The sequence below is a fragment of the Aspergillus thermomutatus genome, assembly GCF_002237265.1.
Source record: "Aspergillus thermomutatus strain HMR AF 39 chromosome Unknown NODE_86, whole genome shotgun sequence".
Classification (NCBI taxonomy): domain Eukaryota; kingdom Fungi; phylum Ascomycota; class Eurotiomycetes; order Eurotiales; family Aspergillaceae; genus Aspergillus; species Aspergillus thermomutatus.
Genome location: NW_020798135.1, coordinates 19,390 through 44,005, shown reverse-complemented (window position 1 = coordinate 44,005; position 24,616 = coordinate 19,390). Strand labels below are relative to the sequence as shown.

The following is a 24,616-nucleotide window of genomic DNA, read 5'->3' as shown; positions in this document are numbered from 1 at the left end:
CATATCTTTACAATATCGGTATTGCGCTTGATTCGTTGCTGCCGTAGACGTACAATCATAATCTTCAATAGATACTTCTTCAGTCTCCTAGTTGTTTGTGGTTTCCCTGCAGTCGGATTAGTATCAGTATTGAGCCCGCAGATGCAGTTCGAAGAATCAACAGTGGAGATTGCATACTTGTAACCGCAAACACAGGTGTAGAACACTGTACTTCCTTCATCTGCACTACGCAACTGCACAGTTGTGAAGTACATCTCCTTCCTCCCACATCTGGCACATGTATGTTGCGCCAGTGCCTCAGTTCGCTTATCTTCAGCTGTCAAGGTCTGAACTGCAGATCTCTTGGCTCTCAAAGTCGACGGGAAGGAATTCGGTTTTGACTCGGAGATGATCGTGTTGGGAACAGTATCTGAGGGCAAAGTCAGCGCAAGCGCTCGCCTCAAGCCCTCACAAATGAGGTCAACACACCTTTATTCCAAGCGCCGCAAACATCGCAGACAAGGACCTTAGTCGGATCACCAGTCGACTCTGGTAGGAGATTTCCACAGTCTGTGCAGAAAATTAAAGATCCAATGGCAGACATTGTGCAAGACAAGTTTTCAGTATCGACAGATGTTCGAAATTGACGTTCAAACTGAGATTACTGAGGAAGAGTAAAGCAGGAGACAGCAGATGCGATCGATACTTGACAAATAGAAAACTCCGAAACTTTTTTTTTTCCCGCTATGAGATGCTGCCGCCCGGAAGACCTGTAGGCACGGACCATCTGCCTATGTAGCCCCGTAACTAAGGACTACACTAGCGCCGGGCGGTCAACAGCGGCAGCAAGAGAGCGTGCCTGGCAGTAATTATTATTGCTGGTTGCTAAGTATTGCGTCGCTGTATCAAGAGCATCTCAGGGAAGGATGATGGGATTGAGAGTTGAATTTCTTCGCTGATAGTCATGTCTCTGAGCAGGACATGCCTTTCCTGTTTCTATCACGCACCTCTTCTTCCTAAGTCAGTTATACATTAAAAAGTCAAGCTGCCGCCATGGACCAAAACTGGAGCCCGGCTGTCCAAGTCGTCATCAATGGCCGTCCTCAGGCGCAAGGCCATGGCTCTGGCGGGCTCTCGCAACGCCGGACCAGGCCATTGTCTGTTGATGAAGCTTTGCAGTACTCGCCTATGTCTAGCTCGCCAGTGTTCGGCTTAGGTATGCTTCATGAATCTCTCACATGGATGGTGAAGTCAAGCTCACTCATGATACTTTTTAGACTGCATACTGCGCCCTGAAGTTGGCCGACCTCCCACTACCACCTCTATCAATCATATCCTTCAGTCGGGTCGAACGGTTTTGAATGAATTAAATGCTGAGATACAATCTGGGCATGATGAGTCGAGTCGGTTAGAGACATCTCGCGAATATCTACAGCAACTGCTTGACGGTGACCAGTTGACGGAATTGTAAGCAACATTGATCTACAACAACGTTACTTACGCAGCCACTAAATCATCTCCAGCAAGTTCAAACTTCCCCCTGGATCTGCTCAGCCCAAGAGTTCCCTGTCTAGCCCGCCCTCAGAGCACGTTTCTGGTCGGAACGAGCTTGGCCCGTTTGCAAAGATGATGTTGGATGCTACGGACATAGCATTTCGGTGTAAGTCTCAAACCATTGCATTCCGAGACAACATGCTCTTAGCTGATTCGTCACAGATCCTACATCGACGGAAGTCAAGAGTGAAAAGCCAATGAGGAAATCACCAGCGTGGAACGAGCAAGCGCATCGAGCGAATAATGATATCCCAGCGTCTTACATTCAATCTGCTTACCCGGCAAGCCAGCTGTCTGTAGTGATTCCTGTCAAGCCGATACCTACTCTGAACGATCGTGGCACTTCGAAGAAGAGAAAGCTCAGTAACGATGTGGTGGACCTTACCATGATTCGACTCAAGGATCAAAAAGAGGAGGCAGATGCTGCTCTTGTAAAGCTACAGGACCTGTTTCATGAGGTTTTCCAGGCAGAGGATCAAGTTGAAGCAGAAACAACTGCTGGTGGATCGGCCGAACGACAAGATGCTGTTTTTTCGGTTGCTCACTCCCTTGACGTAAATGGGCCTGTCCTCTCATCTGATGCTCACAGCCGTCTTCAGAAGGCCATGAAAAAAGTTGTTGGTTTCAACCGGCTTCAGGACATCCCATCGGAGTACTTGAATAGATTACGAAAGCTTTGTGAGAGGCCAATCGTTGCGGCACAATCACCCGATCTCAGGCTGGACGACCCATCAAATGATTCTGAAACCCACGAGTGGCTTGAAAAAGTCGACGATATGCTCAATGCTCTTCTCGCAGTGGGTACGCTGTTGCAGACAATGTCTGGCTCTCGAACGGAAAGGGATCTCTGTCCGGAGGATCTGATCGAGGCCATTCCAAATGTATTCAATCAGATTTTCGATCACTGCGTCATTCCGGCAGTTGAGGCCCGCCCTGGAGGCAAAGAAGCCAGGTATTTTGAGTTCTTCTCTTCACAGAAGCGTGTTATAGGGGCTGTGATCCAGCAAAGTAAAAAGATTCTTGGACTGTTTGCCGACTTTCTGTCACGCATTGATGTTTCTGAAGGGACAATCACCGCAACTGAGTTTTTCGCTGCAAAGCTAATTTTCGTGGAAAATGCGCATTCCGAAAAGGACTCTGCTGTCGGCTATCAAAAGTATGAATCAGTTCGCCGCGGAGCCATGGATGTCCTGGCAAAGATTTTCTCCAGGTATCCTGCTCAGCGTCCATTCATTCTTGACGAGATTCTTGTTTCTCTGGAAAAGCTTCCGTCTACGCGGCAGAGTGCCCGGCAATTCAAGCTCGCCGATGGTAAGAGTATTCAGCTTCTGACTGCGTTGGTCATGCAGCTTGTCCAGACCACTGCCCTTGACACTCCATCCAAAACACGAAAAACGAAGCGTAAGCTCTCGGCTGGCGATGATGACGAAGAGTCACTTGAAAATGAGGAAGACTCGGACGAAGACGACGATGAGGATCAAACAGATGCGTCTCTAGAGCGTCTCGCAACGAAAGTCAATCGTCTCTATGATAATGCGGTCCGCAGTGCGCAGTACATCGTCAAGTTCATAGTTCAACGTGCAATGACATCTACCAAGACTGGCGACCAACCCTTTCGGAACATTCTCGATATCTTCACCGAGGATCTGATTGGTGTCCTGGGCTCAACAGATTGGCCGGCGGCTGAACTGCTTCTTCGCATCATGGCGTCTCACATGGTTGGTATTGCAGATCTTGATAAGAGTCCTGCCACTGCGAAAAGCATGGCTCTGGAGCTTCTGGGTTGGATGGGATCCGCCATATCCGATCTAGTAGTGACCGCTCAGCACTTGCTTCCTTCGATGGAAGAGTCCGACAGTGATCTCAGCGTCTATTTGAGACAGTTGTTTGAGGACTACTCCAACCATGCCTTACATCCTCAAGATCTAGTTGTGCCAGAAGGTCCGTATCGAATAGCTTTCGAGTACTTTCTTCAGGCCCAGTCATCGGACAACTGGCAGCTCTCCAGTGCTCGGGGTTATTACTTGGCACAATGGGCAAAGACCGTCTGCTCGGTCTATTATAACTCCGAAGACAAGGACGATGTTCCTGACGACGACGCTACTGAGAGCCTCATTGTTCTCTTGACGAAGTTGTTCTCCGAGCCGCTGTGGTTGGAAACTCATAGGTACGGGATTTATCGAATGGATATATTCATTGCTGCAAAATGCTAACGTCGCTATTCCAGACACTTCGATAGGATATCAACCGCTCATGGGCGGTTCGCATACATTTTGACTGTTTTAAACTCGAGCTTTTGCAAGGCTTTTGACACAATCCTGAAAGTCCTCCTCAATTCGATTGCCAGCGACCAGGCAAAGGTTCGCAGTCGGAGTCTTAAAAGCGTGATCTACATGCTCGAAAAAGACCCGAGTCTTCTAGACAGAGACGCATCAGTCATGCGTGTTATCCTTCGATGTGCTACGGATGCCTCGCCGATGGTTCGAGACTCGGCACTTTCGCTGATCGCCAAATGCATTGCTCTCAAACCGAAGTTGGAAGAGGATGGGTGCAGGAGCATCCTGACTTGCGCAGCCGATCCTACAGCCGGTGTGAGGAAGCGCTGCATTGGGCTGCTGAAAGATATTTATCTCAAGACGTCTCGCACCGAATTGAAGCTGGCTATAGTGGATAGCTTTCTCCAACGGACAACGGATACAGAAGAAAGCGTAGCCACTTTGGCGCGTCAGACTTTCGAGGAGATCTGGCTTACCCCGTTTCATGAGCTTATCGATTCGTCACAGGATGGCTCGAAGCTCAAGGTTGGTCTAGGGGAGCGGGTCACGCTGATTGTAAGCTTGGTCCAGCGCAGCGAGACCGCTCTCGACACATTAGGGGTTTGTTTGAGAAAGATTATATCGGACAATTCCAAGACGGCCTCATTGAACTTCAAGGTTTGCAAAGCGATGGTTGCAACGATGTTCGAAAAATTAGTTGAAGATGAGGGCTCGGAAAAGGAGTTTCAGCAGGCTCTCCTTCAAACAATCACAGTATTTGCCAAGGCAAATGCGAAGCTATTCAGCCCTGACCAACTGGAGACTCTTCACCCTTACATCGGCAATCTTACCACTGCGGAGGATTTGTTCATTTTCAGATCTGTGGTGGTGATCTATCGCTGTGTCCTGCCGTACCTTTCGTCCGCTCACAACACTCTTCTAAAGGAAGTGCAAAACGACCTTTTCAAAAGCGTGGCGAAACTTGCTCGTTCAGAGCTCAACGAGGTTATGGCCTGTTTGTGGACCATCAATGGCGTTTTGCGCAACACCGACAGACTCGTGAAACTGACCATATCGGTTCTAAAACCGATTCAACATTACAAAAACGTTGATCTTGCAGATAATGCTAATTCGGCTATTGTGGCCAGAGCTAAGAGCTATATTCGAATTGCCGGTTGCGTCGGGCGGCATTGTGATCTCGAGAAGTACGAACCTCATTTCAAGAACGCTTTTCCCGCTTGGAAAGGCGGATCGGTGGCTGGCTTGATGGTCGACTCCATTGTGCCTTTCACTCTCCCACAACAGCCTCTGGAACTCAGGGTTATGGCGTTAGAGAGTGTGGGCTCTATATGCCAGTCCTGGCCCGCTCAGTTCAGCCGAGATGAGCCGAGAAAGATTCTTTCGATGGTCTTCAAAGAAGACAATGCAAGTCTTCAGAATATCGTCCTGAAATCCTTTGCGGAATTTTTCGCCATGCACGAGGGCAAAGCAGAAAAATCAGTCGTCCCGTCTGCTGAAAAAGCGGATCAGGAGAACTCCACCAGATTGGGTGGCTCATTAAAAGCGAGTGACAACGACGGGGCTGCCGCTCTGATAGCTCAACACTTCCTACAGAGCATGCTCCGAGTCGCGCAATCTCGGCAGGACGCATATGCTCTCACTGCCATTGAATTAATTGCTAGCATTAACCGTCAAGGACTGGTTCATCCCAAAGAATGCGCAGGCGTGTTGGTTTCACTGGAGACATCCACCGTGCCAGCCATTGCCAAGGTTGCGTTTGACACGCACAAGATGCTGCATCAACAGTATGAGTCGATGTTCGAAAGAGAATATATGAGGGCGGTTCAGGAGGCTTTCTATTACCAGCGCGATGTGGTCGGTGATTCTAGCGGCGCTTTGGCCCGACCTTACGTTGCAAAATTAGCACCGCTTTTTGATATTATCAAGACCAGTAACAGTCGATATCAGAAGAAATTTCTGTCCAACCTGTGTTCGAAGGTAGACTTCGAATTGAAGAAGCTCGATAGCTCTGCGGACCCGCCAGAGCATCTTCTACTTGCACGATTTTTGTCTCAAAACCTGGCGTTCTTCGATTATGGCCAGCTTGCTGAGCTGGTCTCAGCTGTTGGGTGCATGGAGCGCATTGTTTCCGCGACAGGAACGGTTGTAGCCCATTCGATTGAAACAGAGATTTTCCCGCCTAGGGTGGAGGCACCACTGGGAGAACTGTCAACCGAACCTGTACCACAAAGACCAGTCAACCCAGAGCCTCTACCACAGGTCAAACCGTCCGTGTTACGGCAACTGGCTACAGCAGCAGCATCGCTCTCAATGCTTTGGGAGGCCCGAACATATCTTCGCCGTCTGTATGGGATACACGCCCATGTACGAGACAAGGAAGGTAAAGCTACGGCCAAGGAGCTGAACAAGTCCGCCACCAAAGTGCAAGGAGTGACCGGCGACAAGTTTTGGGACGCCATATCTCGGAACATGGGAGCACTGAATAGCGAAGAACAAATGATCAGCAAATGTCGAGAATTCGCCACTTTGCTTGCGATCGATGATGAGTTCAAGGTTGGTGAGGACAAGGATGCCGAAGGCGACAGCTTCGACGGTGTCGCTGATCTTGACGACCCGGGGGCTGGTCCAGGGTCCGCCGGTGGGCAGCGACCTGGCAAACGGAAGAATTCTGTTTCTGGTCAAAATCTTGCGAAGCGGCCCCGGGGAAGAAAGAGCGGCTCCGGCAAGAAAAGAGCCAGCACGGAGCCAGACGATGACATGGATTGGAGCTGAGGTCTCCAGTAGTAAGTTGGCCATCCCACGGTCGACGCTTGCATTTTTGGCTGTGCATCACATAGACGTCGCATACGGGACGGCACACGGCGTTCGGTGGGCTTACAATTGCTTTATCTATCTCATGAGATATCTTTTATCTAGCTATTCTGTTATATCAAAATGATGGCGGGATGGGGATTTGCTTGATGATCTATTCTTATCCTTATGGCTCTTTGTGTTCTCTATTCATTTTTGGCTGCCTGCACGGTAAGGCCAATGTTTATTGTATCCATTGCCATGCCCCTGGCATATGGATGATTCGTTGAACATGATTCATCAGTTAGCTGCAATATACCACAAACAAATAATATTCGATTCAGCAAGTTGTCTTGTCTATCTATACTCATACATCAGAGTCAGACTGATCTCACTCTAGTCTTGAGGAGCTTTAGCGATGCCAAGTTGTTGCCGAGATACCCACCGTCGCTATATTTACGCGACCCCAGAAGGCTTAGTGCCGATTGTTGTTAGCGTGGCATGACGTAGCCGGGTCGCTCGTCGGTGAACATTCCTTTTACACTTATCTCGCTTGCCATTCGAAAGGGTCTCTTCGCGATCATCTTTCCATCGTACCAGTCTTTCTTTTCTGTGTTCAATTCTTCAGATCTCTCTCTTGCAGTCTCGTACTACCCGATTACGGGTACGATCGTGCAGCATTGACTGAATCCGACACCCCCGGATATAGTAACCTAGCCGCATACCTCATCCCTATACGCCATGAGCACGGTGCTGCTCCGAAGCCGCACGAACACTGCGGCGCTCAGGAGAATCAATCTTGTATCGCATGGAGGTCAATTCCCGAAGCCCCACTCCTCAATTGGCATTGCTTCATCTCAAGCTTTACATACCACCCGGCGGCGACCAGTGTCCCAACAGCGTGTCTCAAATATCCTGCGCAGTGCGTCGTTGTCAGTCCGATATGAGTCGACGGCAACAGACCCAATGCTTAAAGCTGCCCGCAGATCCCCCACCCTCAACATACTCCTGAAGACCTTCACGTACTGTGGTTTTTTCATTGTCATGAGCGGTGTCGCAGTAGTCGCGTTTTTCATCTACGATGCGACCACATACCGAGAAGATCCTAGCTCAGAAGATATTCCTGTGTCTGAATTGGCACTTAATCCTCGACGCGGGGGGCCGAAGAACCTCCCTATAGCGGAGGTCCTGGTGGGAGACAATGACTCTGAGGCGATGGTGCAGCAGAACGACAAGCCACGTTTGGTCATTCTGGGAACGGGTTGGGGCAGTGTCGCGCTTCTTAAAAATCTCCATCCTGGCGATTATCATGTTACTGTTGTGTCCCCGACGAACTATTTCCTTTTCACGCCTATGTTGCCCTCTGCGACGGTTGGGACTCTGGGGCTGCGGTCGCTTGTTGAGCCAGTCCGGCGGATCGTCCAACGGGTTCATGGTCACTTCTTGAAGGCTGAGGCTGAAGATGTGGATTTCTCGGAGAAGCTGGTCGAGGTGTCTCAGGTTGATGCCAATGGCAATAAGCAGAATTTTTACCTTCCGTACGACAAGCTGGTAATCGCTGTTGGTGAGTGCGGACCCTGTGTCTCTTTCCTATCGTCGATACTAAACCTGGACTACAAAAGGATGCGTCACGAACCCACACGGTGTCAAAGGACTCGAGCATTGCAATTTCCTGAAGACGATTGACGATGCTCGTAAAATCAAGAACAAGGTTCTCGAGAACATGGAGTTGGCTTGTTTACCGACTACTAGCGACGAGGAACGTCGGCGTCTATTGTCGTTCGTTGTCTGTGGCGGTGGCCCGACGGGCGTTGAGTTCGCAGCCGAATTGTTCGACCTGCTGAATGAGGACCTGCTTCGCTCGTTTCCCAAGATTTTGAGAAATGAGATTTCCGTTCACATCATTCAGAGTCGGAGTCATATCCTGAACACTTACGATGAAGCTCTGTCTAAGTATGCGGAAGTATGCATTTCACCCAGTCCACTGAGATAAGAAGATTGATGAGGCTGATGCATATAGGCCCGTTTCAACCGTGATCATGTAGAAGTCCTGACAAATGCTCGAGTGAAGGAGGTTCGCGATGACAGAGTTTTGTTCACTCAAGTCGAGAATGGACAGCCGGTGGTGAAGGAGATCCCAATGGGTTTCTGCTTGTGGTCGACCGGAGTTGGTATGTGAATATCACCCTGGTGTACTACGTACTCAGAACTGACAATTACACAGCGCGCGCTGAACTTTGCAAGAAACTCTCAGACAAGCTCGAGGCTCAAAACAACAAGCACGCTTTGGAAACGGACAGCCACCTCCGTCTGATCGGAGCTCCTCTGGGTGATGTGTATGCCATCGGAGACTGTTCGACCGTCCAGATCAAGGTGGCCGAGAATATCATTTCTTTCCTGCGTACTATCGCCTGGGAGAAGGGCAAGGATCCCGAGAAGCTACACCTCACATTCCGGGAATGGAAAGACGTAGCCAACCGAGTCAGGAAGCGTTTCCCCCAGGCAGCCAACCACCTCCGCCGGCTCGACAAGCTCTTCGAACAGTACGACAAGGACCACTCCGGTACCCTCGACTTCGGCGAACTGCACGAACTCCTCCACCAGATCGATACCAAGCTCACCTCCCTGCCCGCCACCGCTCAGCGCGCCAACCAACAAGGCGAATATCTGGGCCGCAAACTCACCAAGATCGCAGCCGCGCTCCCCGGCATGAGAGTCAATGAGATTGAACACGGTGACGTGGACGACATCGTCTACAAGCCCTTCAAGTACAAACATCTCGGCAGTCTGGCGTACATCAGCAACGCGGCCGTCTTCGATTTCGGCGGTCTCAATTTCAGCGGCGGTGTGCTGGCCATGTACCTCTGGCGAAGCGTCTATTTTGCGGAAAGTGTCAGCTTCCGCACGCGGTGTATGCTGGCGATGGACTGGGCAAAGAGAGCACTCTTTGGAAGAGGTCTGTTTCCTTCGCATCGCCCCGTTCCCTGGTATTCTTCTTTCTCGTGGATCCTTGACTAACCTTTTGACTTTCCATAGATCTCATGAGCTTCTAGTCGGACTCTCTGGATATAGGCAGCCTGGAGATCCACAGACGATGATAAATCCTTCTCCCCCAGAGAACCGGATATACCACCCTATCCATTCATGACCTTGGTTGCTGTTGGAACAAATAAAGAAATCTGAATACCCAATTTCTGCATATCGCTTTTGTGCATATTACCTTACTTACCTAGGGCTTGCTCTTGTTGAAATCGATGTTGGCTGAATACATGTACCTACTTGGTTTGGAATTAGTGATACAAGTCGTGCTCGGTGTTCTGAGAATATATATATCCATGATAGAGCCCATTCTGCCAATGCTGATAAATCGTGTTCGATAGTTCTTCTGACTGGCTGCAGATGGTTCAGTCAATTCTGACTGATTTGCATCTTCTTGAAAGAGCTGGAATGCTTACTGCTTGGTGGAACCTTTGTCTTTGCGTCCAGATTACCCTGGTGCTGCAAGCGGATCGCGGCAGAATGAGTTAACATGTGCATGGGCTGCTACAGAATGGCGACGACAATTCTATACACCACATAACAGATAGACCAAGAAAGGTGGCTGTTTGGATGTTTACAACGATCATGGTTTGTTCTTCAATTAGGTTCATTTGCCTCTTTATTCGAAGGTACTATGGTTGAGCGCTCAGCGACCACAAGGACGGAAAAAATCACGCCAGAACTCCGCGCTAAAGTGGAAAAGAGGCAGATAGCATCAAGCTATTCAACATCGCCTGGTCATGAAATCATCGGGTCGACGTCTCCGTTGTTGGCCATTACAGTATCATTCGAAGCACCATTCTGACTGGTGCTCTGAGCGTTCTTTACGTTGTTGCCATCATAGAGCCCGAGGTCGAGCTTCTCCGGAAGATCCTTCTTGGCTTCTCGGGCCTTCTGTTCCGCCCAGGCGCGCAACTTAACCAGATTGCGCAGCCGAGCTTCTTTACGAGCACCCTGACTTTGCAGGATAGCTTCATTTACCCTGGTAGCAATATCTTTACGTAGGTCGGGATGCAACAATGGCGCAAGGGATGGGGCCAGGTTCTCAGTAGGAAAGATCAAGAGAGCAAGGGTACGCTCAAGGTCCTCGAGAAATTGAGGGTTCGTGGGCGCCCGTGGAGCGAGCTGCGAGGTCGCAAACTCGAGGGCAGGGCTGATGTCACCATTGGGCGTTGACATGCACGCGCGGATCAATTCCACAAGCTGCAAGCGAAGCAACGCGAAATGCAGCGATGGATTTTCATCCAAGATCTATACCAAGCAAGTCAGCACGGTGTATTCAGTGGTATGACGATGTTGATATGACAATAGAACAGTTTGCTAATCATACTGAGGACTGAAGATGTTTGTTTTTCATCAAAACCCAAAAGGGGATTTATGAGTGGTGCATGTAAACCGATATAATCCTAGCAAGGGATATGCGGTGGGGCAGAATGTTTAAAAAGAAAAAAAATCTTCTTACCTGTGGATTGAGATCATTAATCTTCTCGATTGCAGCTTGAATGTTGCCAGAATGAATCGCAGTGCGAATCTCTACTCTTTCCTGGATTGACTCAATGTCCGCCCTGGGTTGTATGTTGGCCTCAACCGCAAATTTCTTTGCAGCAGCTGGGTAGCCGTTGGTAATGAGGTAATCCATCACTAAATAGTTGATATCACTGAACTGATTGTCAGCAACTGCAGGGGACTCAAGACATCAAGAGCAAAGCCAAGTGAAGAACGATTCAGAAACACAAGTTAACATATTCTCCTCAAGAAGTTTCAGAGAGATTCCCAACTTGATTTCAAGATCATCATAAAAAAGTGTTCAGGAAAACGTAAGGGCAATGGAAAAGGCAACTCACGTCTTGGAGGGTTTGACCTCATCAACCTTTCGCTCGAACTGATGCCATGTTGGCGTTGTTGTCGAGGAAGTGGGAGACATCTGCATCCCGTTAAAATCAAGCTATTACGCGCGCACAACCCGTGGGAGAGCATACGTAATTAGCTGAAGACATTGTGGGATAATGTGGTATGGACCTTGATGAAGGTATCAAGTGCCTTGGAACTGCTCCGGCTGTCTGTGAAGATGGAAAACCTCGCAGACGGAAGCCATGGAGAGTCTTTGAGGGAGAGGGGGAGAGAGAGGTGAAGAGGAGGAAGAAGAAGAAGAAGGAGAGGAAAAAGCCGGCAAGAAAAGCGGGAGGTTTTTGGGTCACGCTTAGAGCTTTAGGACTAAACCGTAAGCGAAAAGTCACGGGTCGAGGCTAAACTTAGTCGGTCTAAGCGCCGATCACTAAAGAAGCTTTTGAGGGTTACTAACTTACCTGATTATTATCTGCATTTCTTATCGGCCCAGGAGCTTTCCAGCACTGGCGATTCCTGACCTGGCCGTCATATTTTCTTCTGGATGATATGTGTGGAAGGTCAGGAATCTGTTGCTCAATTTACCCATTCTAGCCTAGGAGCTTCTACGTGAAGAGATAGCAACATGGAGTCGATCTCTCCCGTCTACTCGTCGGCCACGGAGAAGAGATACTCTCCACCATGGGCGGATTTGAGTATTATTGGCATTGCAGGCAGTTCGGGCTCTGGCAAGACATCCGTGGCGATGGAAATTGTTAAATCCTTGAACCTGCCATGGGTTGTGATTCTTGTTATGGTACTAAAGACCCATTCGAACATCACTTCCATAGATATAGCCATTTTTGAGCATCCTCGTGACTTCTAACCCTTTCTGGCACAGGACTCGTTCTATAAGAGTTTGACTCCAGAGCAACATGCCAAAGCGCATGCAAATGAATTCGATTTCGACTGTCCAGATGCAATCGACTTCGATGCATTAGTACAGACCTTAAGGGATCTCAAGCAAGGGTAATTCCCCTCATTGCTCATTCGTAACTCTCAAGCTCTCCGGAAATTGCACGCAGCTAACAGCAAATGCGTCAACATAAAAAAGAAAGAAAGCAAATATTCCTGTCTACTCTTTTGCTCAACATCAGCGCCAACCTCAGACGACTACTCTTTACTCGCCGCATGTTTTGATCCTGGAGGGAATTCTGGCCCTCCATGACCCGAGGATCATGGAAATGTTGGATGTCAAGGTGATTTTACTTTCACGCACTTAGCATCTCAAGTTACTTATCGATCCTTTCAGATTTTTGTTGAGGCAGATATGGATGTTTGCCTTGGACGCAGAAGTGAGTGAAAATCATGCCCAACATGATTAACTATCCTAACGGAGGCGGGGGTCAGTATTGCGTGACGTTCGGGAGAGAGGAAGAGACATTGATGGTATCATTAAGCAATGGTTTCAATTTGTCAAGCCATCGTATAAGAAATATGTCGAGCCTCAGCGGTCGGTTTCGGGTGAGCTAGCACAAAGGTGCCCTCCTGGTCTGCTTGTCTGACGGAAGTAGACATCATCATCCCCCGTGGAATCGAGAACAAAACGGCCATCGGTAAGCGAATACGTTGAGCTTAAGTCTGCATGCCCTTGCTGAATAGCTCCCAGATATGGTCGTGAAACATATCCAGCGCAAACTCCAGGAGAAATCTGAAAAGCACAGCGCAGACTTACAGAAGCTGGGGATGATTGCTTCAGAAGAACAATTGTCTCCAAATGTGCTCGTCATGCCTCAGACCCCGCAGTTCGTCAGTATGAACACAATATTACAGGATCCCGGGACGGAACAGGTCGATTTCGTCTTCTATTTTGATCGGCTTGCTTGTCTCCTGATAGAGAAGTGCGTTGACTCTCATTTGCCAGCGTCGCAAAAATCCAAGTTCATGACTGACCCTAACGTCGTGTAATAGGGCCTTGGACTGCACTCGGTATAACCCGGCGAAGGTCGAGACCCCTGAAGGGGCTGGTTATCACGGATTACATCCGGAAGGTATAGTGTCTGCTGTAGCAATTTTGCGAGGTGGTTCTTGTCTTGAGACAGCTCTCAAGCGAACCATTCCTGATTGTATTACTGGTCGCGTGCTCATTCAGACGAACGAGCGGAACGAGGAACCAGAGCTGCATTACTTGAAACTCCCATCAGGCATTGAAGAGCACGCCACGGTCATGCTCCTTGATCCTCAAATGGCTAGTGGAGGAGCCGCCTTGATGGCGGTTCGGGTCTTAGTCGATCACGGAGTCGCGGAAGACAGGATTGTCTTTGTGACGTGCGCTGCTGGAAAGATCGGACTTAAGCGGCTCACCACCGTTTACCCTGAGGTCAGGGTAATTGTAGGGAGAATCGAGGAGGAGAGAGAACCTCGGTGGTTGGAGAAGAGATATTTTGGATGTTAAACTATGACGGAAACTTTGATGGATCACAAGGTTGTACATTGAAGGTGTCGGTGCAGGGGAAGGACCGCTTTTACTTTTGATCTCATGTCATGCGATAACCAAGAAAGTAATGTACATATCAAATTACACAGTATATGAAGTATGATGAACCATTGCGGAATACGTAGTTGCTGAAGCGTCAAGCAATGGGCCCTACGCATGTAGAAAGATCTCGCTGTAAGAAACGCACGGACCAACGCAGAAACCGGCGAAGAATCTTTGGTTCCACCGCCAAAGAAAATTATCCTTATCAACCAAATCTCATAGAAAAGGCGCCAGGAAAGTTGCGAGAGATTCCAAACCGCTTATCAAGTCTCACATTCGCGCGGTCGCATCCTCACTAGAGTCGATTCTTTCAAATCACTTTCCGTGGTACTTCCACGATGCCCGACTCAAAGAAATCGAAAAAGAGCGGCAAGGCCGACAAGCAGGCCGGCTCTATTATCAGTACGACCAACCTCTTTTCGCTCTTGATCGCCAGGCTGTCGTGATGCTGACTCTTGACTGTTTACTTCTAGCCGATCCCAGATTCGCTGGTATCCAAACCGATCCACGATATCGCCTTCCCAGCAAACGCCAGACCCATGTGAAGCTCGACAAGCGTTTTGCGCACATGCTGCGTGACAAGGAATTCTCCCGGAATGCCGCTGTTGATCGCTATGGACGCAAGCTCGCACGCGATGACACGAAGAAGCAATTGGAGAGATTCTACCAGTTGGAGGGGGGCGAGGACGAAGATGAGGAAGATGAGGAAGATGAAATGGTTGCTGATGACGATGACGAGGTTCTCAAGGAGTTGAAGCGGGTAGATAAGTCCTATGATCCTGCTCGGGACGGAGGTTTCTCATCTTCGTCCTCGGAAGAGGAGAGCTCGAGTGATGAGGAAAGCGAAGAAGAAGAGGAGGCGGAGGAGGACCAGAGTTTTGAGGAGCTGGAGTATCCCGATAAACAGCAGGTCGATGTGCCGACGGGAGAGGTCACAAATCGCATTGCGGTGGTCAACCTGGACTGGGACAATATCCGGGCAGAGGATCTGATGGCTGTGTTTTCCAGCTTTGTTCCGACCGGCGGTCGGGTGTTGAAGGTCTCCGTCTACCCTAGCGAGTTTGGCAGGGAGCGCATGGAGCGGGAGGAAACGGAGGGTCCTCCTCGGGAGATTTTCGCTTCGAGCAAGCGCCAGGAGGGGGAGGATGAGGAGGACGAAGAGGATCTTGATTCGGAAGAAGAGGAGGAGAAGATCAAACAGTCGATGTTGAAGGAAGATCAGGGCGAGGAGTTCAACTCTACCCAACTACGAAAGTATCAACTGGAACGACTGCGGTACTTCTACGCGATCCTGACATTCTCAAGCAAGGATGTTGCGAAACATGTCTATGACTCCGTGGACGGAGCCGAGTATCTATCTAGTGCTAATTTCTTTGACCTTCGATTCGTACCGGACGACACGGACTTCTCCGACGACAAGCCGCGCGACGAATGCGAACGGATCCCGGACGGATATCAGCCGACTGAGTTCGTGACCGATGCGCTGCAGCACAGCAAGGTCAAGCTTACATGGGACGCGGAAGACAAGTCGCGCAAGGAAGCTCAAGCCCGAGCGTTCAGAGGCAGTCGCAAAGATATCGATGAGAATGATCTGAAGGCCTATCTCGCCAGTGATAATTCCGATGACGAGGGAGAGGAAGAGGCGGTGGAAGTTGTTGATACTACAAAGGGAGACGGGGCTAGTACAAAGGTCTCCAAGAAAGAGGAAGAGCGTCAGCGCACGCGGGCTCTCCTGGGCTTAGGTACAGAGCCTATCAAGTCCTCCAAATCATCTGGCCCTGTCGGCGAAATGGAGGTCACCTTCACCTCGGGCTTGGCTGGGGAGCCCAAACGCGACACCATCTTCGAAAACGAGCCTGAGAAAGATGAGACTACAATCGAGAAGTATGTGCGGAAAGAGCGCGAGCGCAAGAAGCGAAGAAAGGAGAAGCTCAAGGCTGCGAAGCGTGGCGACACTGAAGGGGACGAGAAGGGCCAGGCCAGCGATGACGACGCGGCGTCTACAGGGGAGGGACAAGCTCTGCAGGAAGACTTGGGCTTCAACGATCCGTTCTTTGACGATCCGGATGGCAAGGCCACTGCTGCCGCTCGTCGCAAGGAGGAGAAGCGCAAGAAGCGCGCAGAACGCGAGGCCGAGGAGGCAGCCAATGCGGCTAAGCGGGCCGAGCTGGAGCTCCTGATGCTGGACGACAACAAATCAGGAATCAAACACTTTGATATGAATGAGATCGAGAAGACACAGAAACAAGCCCGCAAGAAGAACAAGAAGAAGGCAAAGGAGCAGGCTCACACAGTCATTGACGATTTCCAGATGGACGTCAGCGATCCTCGTTTTGCAAGGTTGTTCGAGAGTCACGAGTATGCCATCGATCCTACCAACCCGAAATTCAAGGCGACATCAGGCATGAAAGCACTGTTGGATGAAGGACGCAAGCGACGAAGGGATCGGGACGACCGGGGGGACGAAGAAGCAGACATCAGCTCGCGTGACAGGAAGATGAAGAAGCAGAAGCAGAGCGCTGCAGGCAACGCTGGATCGGATGATTTGAAGAAGTTGGTGGACAAAGTGAAGCGGAAGACACAACAGACTTGAGTCTGATTTGCAGTTACCTTCATTTGATTTCTCTAGCGGACAAGACAAAAGCATACTGGGATTTAGGATATATACCATGGCATTGTACATCGTCTTTGCAGGTGTAATAAAAGCATTGTGTCCTTCATCTTTGAATTGACAAGCTATCATGCATCCTATCTTTCCCTAAATACCTTTTCCATATCGTCAGCCATTCCTACGGGAAAAAACTCCCACCAATATGAGATATGCTGTGCATTCTCTGCTGCCTGTAATCTCCCATTGCCCTATTCGCTGCTGATGACTCGAAAAAGTAAACTGACCGATGCAGGATGAGGTGTCTCGTCCTACCCCGCCCTGCAGCATCATTATGTATCTGCCCATCCTGGTATATCCGACAGAAGGGAAGTATGCAAGCTGCCAATGAGCTGCATGCGATCGGCATCAGAATGAGATGAGGCTGAGATCATGTGTGAATAATCCGCAGAATCTCACACACACGGTCTTTCTGTGTGGTCTTCTTGCTCACCGCCCTTTCGTCCTTTTCCCACCTTCTATTCCGTAGCTCCGTACTCTCACTACCTATCTACTCTCCCCTCCCCCCGTCTTTGCTTCCCCAGACTCAATTCATCATCTTTTCCTCCTGTTCATGCTCTATCTCCCTAGGTGATGAGATTGTTCCTGTCTGATATCTGGCAGTTCTTGTGTGTGAGCGATTTCTCGATTGCCGGAAGTGAAAATCCCCCCCCGCACTGGACGATAACTGTTCAGGTGGTGTCTTTCCTTTCTGGTCGATTCTGAAGGAACACAATTGCCCCTCGATCAACCTGGTTGATCATGGTTTTTAATCGCTAGGATTGGATACTGGGGAACTGCAGCTCAGTCTAGGTTATCAGTCTGGCTGTTGGTTACCTGTTATCTTCAATCTCACATCGACGCATTCCGGTGGCTTGTTCTGTGCCGTGAACATCCCCTCCTCGGCGTCGTACAGCCATTTCTTTTTCAACCTCCGGCATACCTGACGACTCGTCACTAGTTAAATCATCATGTTGGGCCGCCTGTTAAGCAGTGCGGCGTCGACATTGAACCCAGCGGCGTACTCGAATAGAAACGCTACCCAGCTGGAGTCCGTGACGGAAGAAGAACATACATCTGGCCTCCTTTTCCCCGACGCGAGCCTGCTACGACGGTCAAATACCCATGCGTATCCGTTACATAGCACATTCAATTTACCGAATGCTTATGCTGCCGGTGCCTACGATGATCGAGGTGGCGTGGAACTAGATCCCATCAAGGACTTCCGGGTGATAATCGCACAGAACGCGCTTGGAGACAGGGATGCGTGTGTGTTGTTAGATACTCGCACGAACTCATCGGACCTGACGCCAAGCCACCTTGATTCGGAACCGTATGTGCTCGACAATTCTGGTACGAGACATGTTCGCACGCTTTCGAGTCTGTCGCGGGCTCCTCGGCGCGGGTACCTCCCTCCTTCGTCGGCCGCCGATCCGAGCCCGCTTTCTATCGCCGCGGAAGCCCGCAGATCGCCGCCCATGGGTTCCGGTGCTTTTGTCCGCGCTCGAGGTCGCAGCTCTACATTGTCGCCTGCTGGTGGCATGAATGAAGCAGGTCGCTCACGTCATCCGGCCGAGAACAATGACTCTGGTCTGTTGAACTGCATATTCGGCAGCAGTGCGTTTAGCTATCGGGGCTCTTCAACCAAGATGCATATCATCTCTGCAGATGAGGATTCGGGTCGAACTTCAAGTGCATCGCCCGCAACCCGCAACTCGCTTTCGCGAGCATACACTACGGGAAGTTCCTCCGGTTTTATGGGTACATCTCGGGGATCTGAAGTCAAGCCGCCATCCAAAGTCACCATTCTACTGACGCGGATGTTCAGTGTCAACTTGCCGGAGGTAGGTGACACGTCTGATAGGCCCGACTACCCGACTTCCATGTACCAAGAGTCGCTCCCGGAAACCGGGTTCCCCTTTCCCGATGTTACCAAGCGTAAGAAGATCAAGGAGAAGAAAACTCCGATGTATGCGGTGGCGATCACGATACAAATTCCGCTTCTCTCCCGTAATTCGGGACGGCCAGGTTCGCGCTTCAATGCGCAAGCTGCCGACTCACCCAGGGTGGGGATGTCGTGCTCATTGGACTCGGATTATCGCTGGCGCGGCGGCTTCCTGGACGATAGCCTGTCGCTGGCGTCTCCACCGGCAAGCTTGGATGAGCGGATTGATCTGCTGGTGGATCACTGGGATGTGATCAACCGCACCCTGTCACATTTGGAGCGACTTTCTCGAAAGGAAATCTTGTTTCTCTTGAAGAAAGTGGACTCGTTCGGAGCGAACCCAAAGCCTGCCAAGCCTCCAAACATGCAACGTACAAACCAGACGATTGTGCATCTGCCGGCGAACATACTGGCTGTGAATTCGAGGTTGAAGGATGAGGCTTTCCGCAGCGCCCGTCGTATTAGCGTTGCCCTCCAGATCCCACATGTTGTGACTGGCCAAAGCCGCTGGGGTGTTTGGCGTGAAGAGGGACGCTCGATCGTTCGCAATCTTGGGGATAAAGAGCATAGCTTTTTCTTCTTGGTTTTGATCACCGCATTTTTGGGAAATCATACAGAATGGCTGAGTACACTGGGCCCCGACTGGTACCGCCGGCGGCATTATCTCCAGCAAAAGACCCAACAGGACGCGGACCCGGCCCTTGCCCACAGAACTGTTATCGTTTCGCCTGACAAAATGACGGCCCGGCGGCTTATATTCTTGCTATCGGCTTTCCTTCCGGCCAAGCAACGCTTTGATCCGCTTCCGTCACCGCTTCGTCCAGGCACCTCCGCGTCAGCACGTGCCGTTTCACAGAGCCCACCGACTGTGCCCGTTCTGAGACAGGAACCCTTGCGCAGGGCCATTGAACGGCGGTCACGCGCGCAGCGCCTGGCTGATAGTGACAATCACCAGCGGTCCGTTAGTGTCTCGTCTAATGAGACAGCGCATCGGTCGGCGGACGACGTCGACACGTCGCTTCCTGAGCTTGGTTCGCATCGCAGAGGCTCTGATGCTCGCTCTATTCGGACGCTGGGTGTTCCCATGCACGCAAGAGACCCGCGGAACAAAAACACCAGTGTAGCGACAACCTCCGCGGCCACTCCCGGCAGTGCTGTCCCTGTTCCCCATTTTGCGTCGCGGCAGACCCGGCGTGACCGAGAGGATCCTGATCCGAGTGCGCCGGGCGTCAATGACAGTCTGGCGTCAGAAAACCTGCTACGGAACTTGCAAAGAAGCGAGAGTTCAGCCATCAGTGCTAACAGCAGTGTCCCTTCCAACGGTGGCCGATGGGGAAGTCTGTTCTCCGGTCTGTGGAGCTCGCGCCAGGAGTCGTCCACGACCGAAGGCAGTGACGCAGTCCCACCTGCCGAAGCTCGAAAGCCTTCCGTGTCTGCTTATGTCGGCCCCGCTAAGCGAAGCCCTCCGACTCTGAATCAGATGGTCAAAGAAGTTTCGGGCGAGACACCTGGAGAAGTTTCGGAGACTACCACGAGTGGCACTATCACAATTCCTCGATCCTCCAGTCAGCAAGGGCAGGACGAAGATATTCCAGAGCCGTCATCCGTGACGGAGCAGAACAGAGAATCTTCCTTGAAGCTGTCTGTGCGGGGAGACGATGGGATTGTGGACGTGGAACTTCCACTTCCCGGGTTTCTTTCCCTTTCGTCGTCTGGCGATTCGACCATAGCGTCCCCAAAGAAGACGCGGACATCGGTCACTAGTGTTGATGCTCTGGCGTCCACACACAGTAGCAACTCCGGATTTCACTGCGGCCCCAAGGACAACGACGGACCCAACGTGAATGTTGCTGGATGGTTGAAGAATTTCCACGAGGACTTTTTGCTTCAGGGCGTGCGACCTTATGCCGGCCTAGAAGCAGACATCAAGCGCGCGATGCAAGCCGAACCCACTCCTAGTTCCGCTTTTTCCTTTGAACCTGAAGGACAAGAAAAATGGGTGGATGTTGCAACAACCTTGATTGCAGATACCAGAAACTTCACTGTCAAACGGCTGCGCCTGAGGCGTAAAGTTGTCGGAAGTGGCTCTTGCAGGAGTCCATCAACACCTGGGGCTATCTCTCAACCGGGAACCCCCCGCCATCTTTTCGGTCATCCCACATCTGCGTCGCAGCTTACAAGCTTCTTCTCCGCCGCTTCCGCCTCGAGCAGGACATCTGCGAACTCCGTGGCAGAGCCCTTCGATGCCCCTGAATACGAAGAGCGGTTCGTTGAGGAGCTTGTCATGGATTTGGATGGCACACTTGTTGATGCGCTCGAGCGTGTTCTCGCACAGAGTGGACAGTCATCATTGGCGCACTCGAGAGCCCAGTCGCCGTCGCGTGGTCGGAGGGTCGAAGATAAAAACACTTCTGACACTGTCGCTCGGGACGACGTTCCTTCTCTTGAGGTTCCCCGCGCGGAGTGCCGTAAGATGGTGCTTGGGGCTCTTGAAGAAGTGGTCCGCAGTGTGACAGCCGAACATTGCCGCGAGGACGCTGACGGGGAGCTAGGTCTTGCAGACAGAGAGCGAAGACGTTCATTGGCAGGAGCGGACAATACCCTGAGAGAAGGTATTCGCAAGTGGCTTCTTGACGTTGAGGAGGCTTGGTAATCTTCCTTTTCCGATCCCCGTTGCTGCAGCAATTTTGCAAACATTCTTGCGTTTACTTTTGACTTTTCTTGACCTTTCTACATCTCATCGACGGATGTCAGAAATGATGATGCATTGTGCACCAGTCTCATCGAGCATGCGGCCTGGTAATTTCTATGTTTCTGCAGCCTGAAGATTGTTATGATACCCCTGTGTTGAGTCTTATTTCCTTCGATTCATGTATGATCTATGATATTCTAACGCACCTCACGGTACACTCGCTCTCATTTATGATGTGAGCTGTCCCTGCCGATGTCGGGCCTAAGATACTTTCTAAAGATAATTTGAGAAACAACTACGTTAAGTCTCCTCGCACCTGGCCTTAGTGGAATAGTACGTACGACACATATCTTTCGATTGTGTTTCCATGCTAGAGTAGCGACAATCAAACCCTACTTGCCAACGTAGACCACCTTGACATTTGCATCGTCGGCAGTCACTGCGTCGCCACTGGGCGAGACGCGGACAGTCTTGAGAGTCTCGTGTGTCTTACTGGGATCCACCACCTCGACAGCAACCTCAGCCGTCAACGTGCCGTTCACCAGCAACTCCAGCCCGTCCAGGGCATCACCTTCCGGCGCCTTCAGCTTGGGATTGATAGGGGTGACGGAGCCCGGACGGATGAGGATAGGCAGGGTATCGAAGCCATGCGTCTCGGTGTACCACAGGCCGGACTCATACGTCTTGCCATGATCGAACCACGAACGCCACCTGCCGTTCCCGTCCTCGGGCGTGCGGGGCACATAGAAGGTCACGGCACCTTCCTCCGAGAAGACCGGGGCGACGAGCAGGTTCGCACCGAACATGTACTGGGTGTCGAGCGGGTAGGTGGTCAGGTCGTCGGGGAACTCGAGGAACATGGGCCGCATGAGCGGGACGCCGGCGCTGTGGCCGCGCAGCGCCTCGAGCAGCAGGTACGGCGTGAGCAGGATCTTGCGCTTCGCGCAGGCGCGCAGGACGTCGGAGCAGTCTTCGCCGTAGATCCAGGGGACGCGGAAGGACGAGGACCCGTGCAGGCGGGAGTGGGAGGAGAGGAGCCCGAACTGCACCCAGCGCTTGTACAGCGCCGGGGGCGGCGTGCCCTCGAAGCCGCCGATGTCCGAGGCCCAGAAGATGTACCCCGAGAGCATGAGGGAGAGGCCGCCGCGCAGGGACTCGGCCATGGCTTCGTAGGTGGATTCGCAGTCGCCGCCCCAGTGGACCGGGTAGGCCTGGCCGCCGGGGGCGGTGCTGCGGGCGAAGAGGAGGGAGTTGGAGGGTCCGTAGCGGTCTGTCATGGTTTCGTAGACGAGCTTGTTGAAGAGGAGGGTGTAGTAGTTGTGCATGCGGGCCGGGTCCGAGCCGTCGTGGTACTGGACGTTCTTGTGGGGGATGCGCTCGCCGAAGTCGGTCTTGAAGGAGTCGACGCCGAGGTCCATGAGGCGGCGGAGGTGGGCGACGAACCAGGCGCAGGCGGCCGGGTTGGTGAAGTCGACGATGGCCATGCCGGCTTGCCACAGGTCCCATTGCCAGACGGAGCCGTCGGTGCGCTTGATGAAGTAGCCCTTCTCCTTGCCCTCCTGGAACAGCGGCGACGCCTGTCCCACGTACGGGTTGATCCAGGCGCTGATGCGGAGACCGCGCTCCTTGAGCCGGGTGAGGTATCCCCCGGCGTCAGGGAACATCTCGGAATCGAACTCGAAATCGCACCATTGGTAGGATTTCATCCAGAAGCAATCAAAGTGGAACACGCCGAGGGGAATATCACGGTCCCGGAAGCCATCGAGGAAGCCGGTGACGGTCTGTTCGTCGTAGTTGGTCGTGAAGCCTGCAAAGGACATCAGCACTTGCATGTTTTGCCAGGAAGAAAGGGAACGTACTGGTGGTAAGCCAGAGATTATAACTCCACGAGGGGACCAAGCTCGGCCGTCCCGTCAGTGCCGTATACCTGCCCACGATCTCCTTGGGCGTCTTCCCATACACAACAAAATACTCCAGCTCCTCCCCTGGGATGGAGATGTTGACTCTCGTCGTCCGCTCGGACTGTAGCTCCAGACTGACCTTGCCGGGGTTGTTCACAAACACACCATACCCCTTCGAGCTGATATAAAAGGGGATATTCTTGTACGCCAGCTCAGACGAGGTCCCGCCGTCCTCGTTCCAGATATCGACGCGCTGCCCGTTCTTGACGAAGGGGCCGAACCTCTCCCCGAGCCCGTACAGCTTCTCGCCCACGCCGAGGTCCAGCTCAGCGAGCATGTACCCCTGGCGCTCGAAGAAGATGCCGTCGTCCCAGCGCGACTTGTCGGTCGTCTGGTCGCCGACGTAGCCGATCGAGCGCCACGAGTGGCCGGTCAGTTTGCCCTTATCGGCGCTTGAAAAGACAAAATCGAGTTCGTTGGGGGCGGTGTTGATGTTGAGCTCGAGGGGGCCGCTGGTGTAGCTCAGTTTCTCCTTTGCGACGTGGTTGATCTTGGTGTGGCCCGCAGAGGTGTTGAGCTTGTAATGGGGGCCCTTGTCGAGTCCGCCGGCCCTGATTATATCAATCAGAGCTTCGCCAGTGATCGCAGACCCAGATAAACCTACCAGTGGACAAGTTTGACTCCAATGATACCCTCGAGGGGAGACGTAACCCGAGCACAAACAGTCGCTGGCAGGACCTCGTCAGCATCGTCGGCGACTACAAATTAGAAGCGTAACTCACGCGAGTTTAGTGTGTCGCCACGGTGTCTCTGGAACTTGTTCAGAAGGAGATCAACCGTCTCATCCTGGATGTGTAGTCTTTCGACATTGCTCATCCAGTCGATGCGAATGCCCTCCTACGAACAATCAGCTCCATCAACAACGTTTGGATAATAAATCATCTCACCCTAAGGAGCCACATTCCCTCTGTGAACTTCATCTCGGACTATGATCCTGCTAAAAGCTTGACAATGTCAAAGCGAATCACTCCAACTGGTGTTGAACAGGGCGATGAACACTGCACGTTTTGAAATTGAAGAAAGCTGCGACGTAGGGGAGACCCAATATTTCAATGCTTCCCTCTCTCAAGGTTCTCCTCATTTTGAAACGGGCCGAACGCCGTGTGTCAGCTCGACGGACTGGCTGTTCTCAACGTATCGCATAGTGCAAGGTGGGCTGTAACGGCGGGGCAGCTCTGGGGGCCGGGGCATAGAAGCAGTGACCGCAGTCTGTACAGTCGTTAGCTCAAGAGCTATCATTAGCTGTCATTAACCGTGCAAGCCGATTGATGCGCTTTCTCGATTAACGAACATGTCCACCAATGATATTGGCAAGTTTGGGATGGCGATGTAATGGATTTTGCCTGAACGGTTAAATTGGGTGATTAGTC

General features: G+C 51.6%; 7 protein-coding genes across 7 annotated transcripts; 4 read left to right on the top strand and 3 right to left on the bottom strand.

Moving 5' to 3' along the window:
- Window positions 1-87: 87 nt before the first annotated feature.
- Window positions 88-583, bottom strand: CDV56_105244 (DNA-directed RNA polymerase I core subunit RPA12; the record flags this gene model as incomplete). Its single annotated transcript, XM_026758863.1, has 3 exons — window positions 88-106; window positions 178-409; window positions 469-583. The coding sequence occupies 3 exons, from the start codon at window positions 581-583 to the stop codon at window positions 88-90; spliced, it is 366 nt and encodes a 121-aa protein (XP_026614722.1).
- A 449-nt stretch (window positions 584-1,032) lies between these two features.
- On the top strand, window positions 1,033-6,581 carry CDV56_104759 (putative sister chromatid cohesion protein Mis4; the record flags this gene model as incomplete). The annotated part of the gene is made up of 5 exons (XM_026758378.1): window positions 1,033-1,195; window positions 1,257-1,446; window positions 1,503-1,639; window positions 1,696-3,700; window positions 3,761-6,581. The coding sequence occupies 5 exons, from the start codon at window positions 1,033-1,035 to the stop codon at window positions 6,579-6,581; spliced, it is 5,316 nt and encodes a 1,771-aa protein (XP_026614721.1).
- A 759-nt stretch (window positions 6,582-7,340) lies between these two features.
- On the top strand, window positions 7,341-9,617 carry CDV56_104505 (putative NADH-ubiquinone oxidoreductase 64 kDa subunit; the record flags this gene model as incomplete). The annotated part of the gene is made up of 4 exons (XM_026758124.1): window positions 7,341-8,163; window positions 8,222-8,562; window positions 8,620-8,770; window positions 8,824-9,617. The coding sequence occupies 4 exons, from the start codon at window positions 7,341-7,343 to the stop codon at window positions 9,615-9,617; spliced, it is 2,109 nt and encodes a 702-aa protein (XP_026614720.1).
- A 759-nt stretch (window positions 9,618-10,376) lies between these two features.
- Window positions 10,377-11,635, bottom strand: CDV56_104305 (uncharacterized protein; the record flags this gene model as incomplete). Its single annotated transcript, XM_026757924.1, has 4 exons — window positions 10,377-10,889; window positions 11,101-11,296; window positions 11,483-11,562; window positions 11,618-11,635. The coding sequence occupies 4 exons, from the start codon at window positions 11,633-11,635 to the stop codon at window positions 10,377-10,379; spliced, it is 807 nt and encodes a 268-aa protein (XP_026614719.1).
- Window positions 11,636-12,108: 473 nt separating this feature from the next.
- On the top strand, window positions 12,109-16,594 carry CDV56_103823 (uncharacterized protein; the record flags this gene model as incomplete). Its single annotated transcript, XM_026757442.1, has 9 exons — window positions 12,109-12,279; window positions 12,364-12,491; window positions 12,577-12,721; window positions 12,775-12,817; window positions 12,873-12,986; window positions 13,037-13,078; window positions 13,132-13,363; window positions 13,434-13,848; window positions 14,270-16,594. The coding sequence occupies 9 exons, from the start codon at window positions 12,109-12,111 to the stop codon at window positions 16,592-16,594; spliced, it is 3,615 nt and encodes a 1,204-aa protein (XP_026614718.1).
- A 1,025-nt stretch (window positions 16,595-17,619) lies between these two features.
- Window positions 17,620-21,246, top strand: CDV56_103332 (uncharacterized protein; the record flags this gene model as incomplete). Its single annotated transcript, XM_026756951.1, has 1 exon — window positions 17,620-21,246. The coding sequence occupies one exon, from the start codon at window positions 17,620-17,622 to the stop codon at window positions 21,244-21,246; it is 3,627 nt and encodes a 1,208-aa protein (XP_026614717.1).
- Window positions 21,247-21,677: 431 nt separating this feature from the next.
- CDV56_102995 (putative sugar hydrolase) lies at window positions 21,678-24,166 on the bottom strand (the record flags this gene model as incomplete). The annotated part of the gene is made up of 5 exons (XM_026756614.1): window positions 21,678-23,092; window positions 23,145-23,797; window positions 23,851-23,914; window positions 23,969-24,083; window positions 24,134-24,166. The coding sequence occupies 5 exons, from the start codon at window positions 24,164-24,166 to the stop codon at window positions 21,678-21,680; spliced, it is 2,280 nt and encodes a 759-aa protein (XP_026614716.1).
- Between the last annotated feature and the right edge of the window lie 450 nt (window positions 24,167-24,616).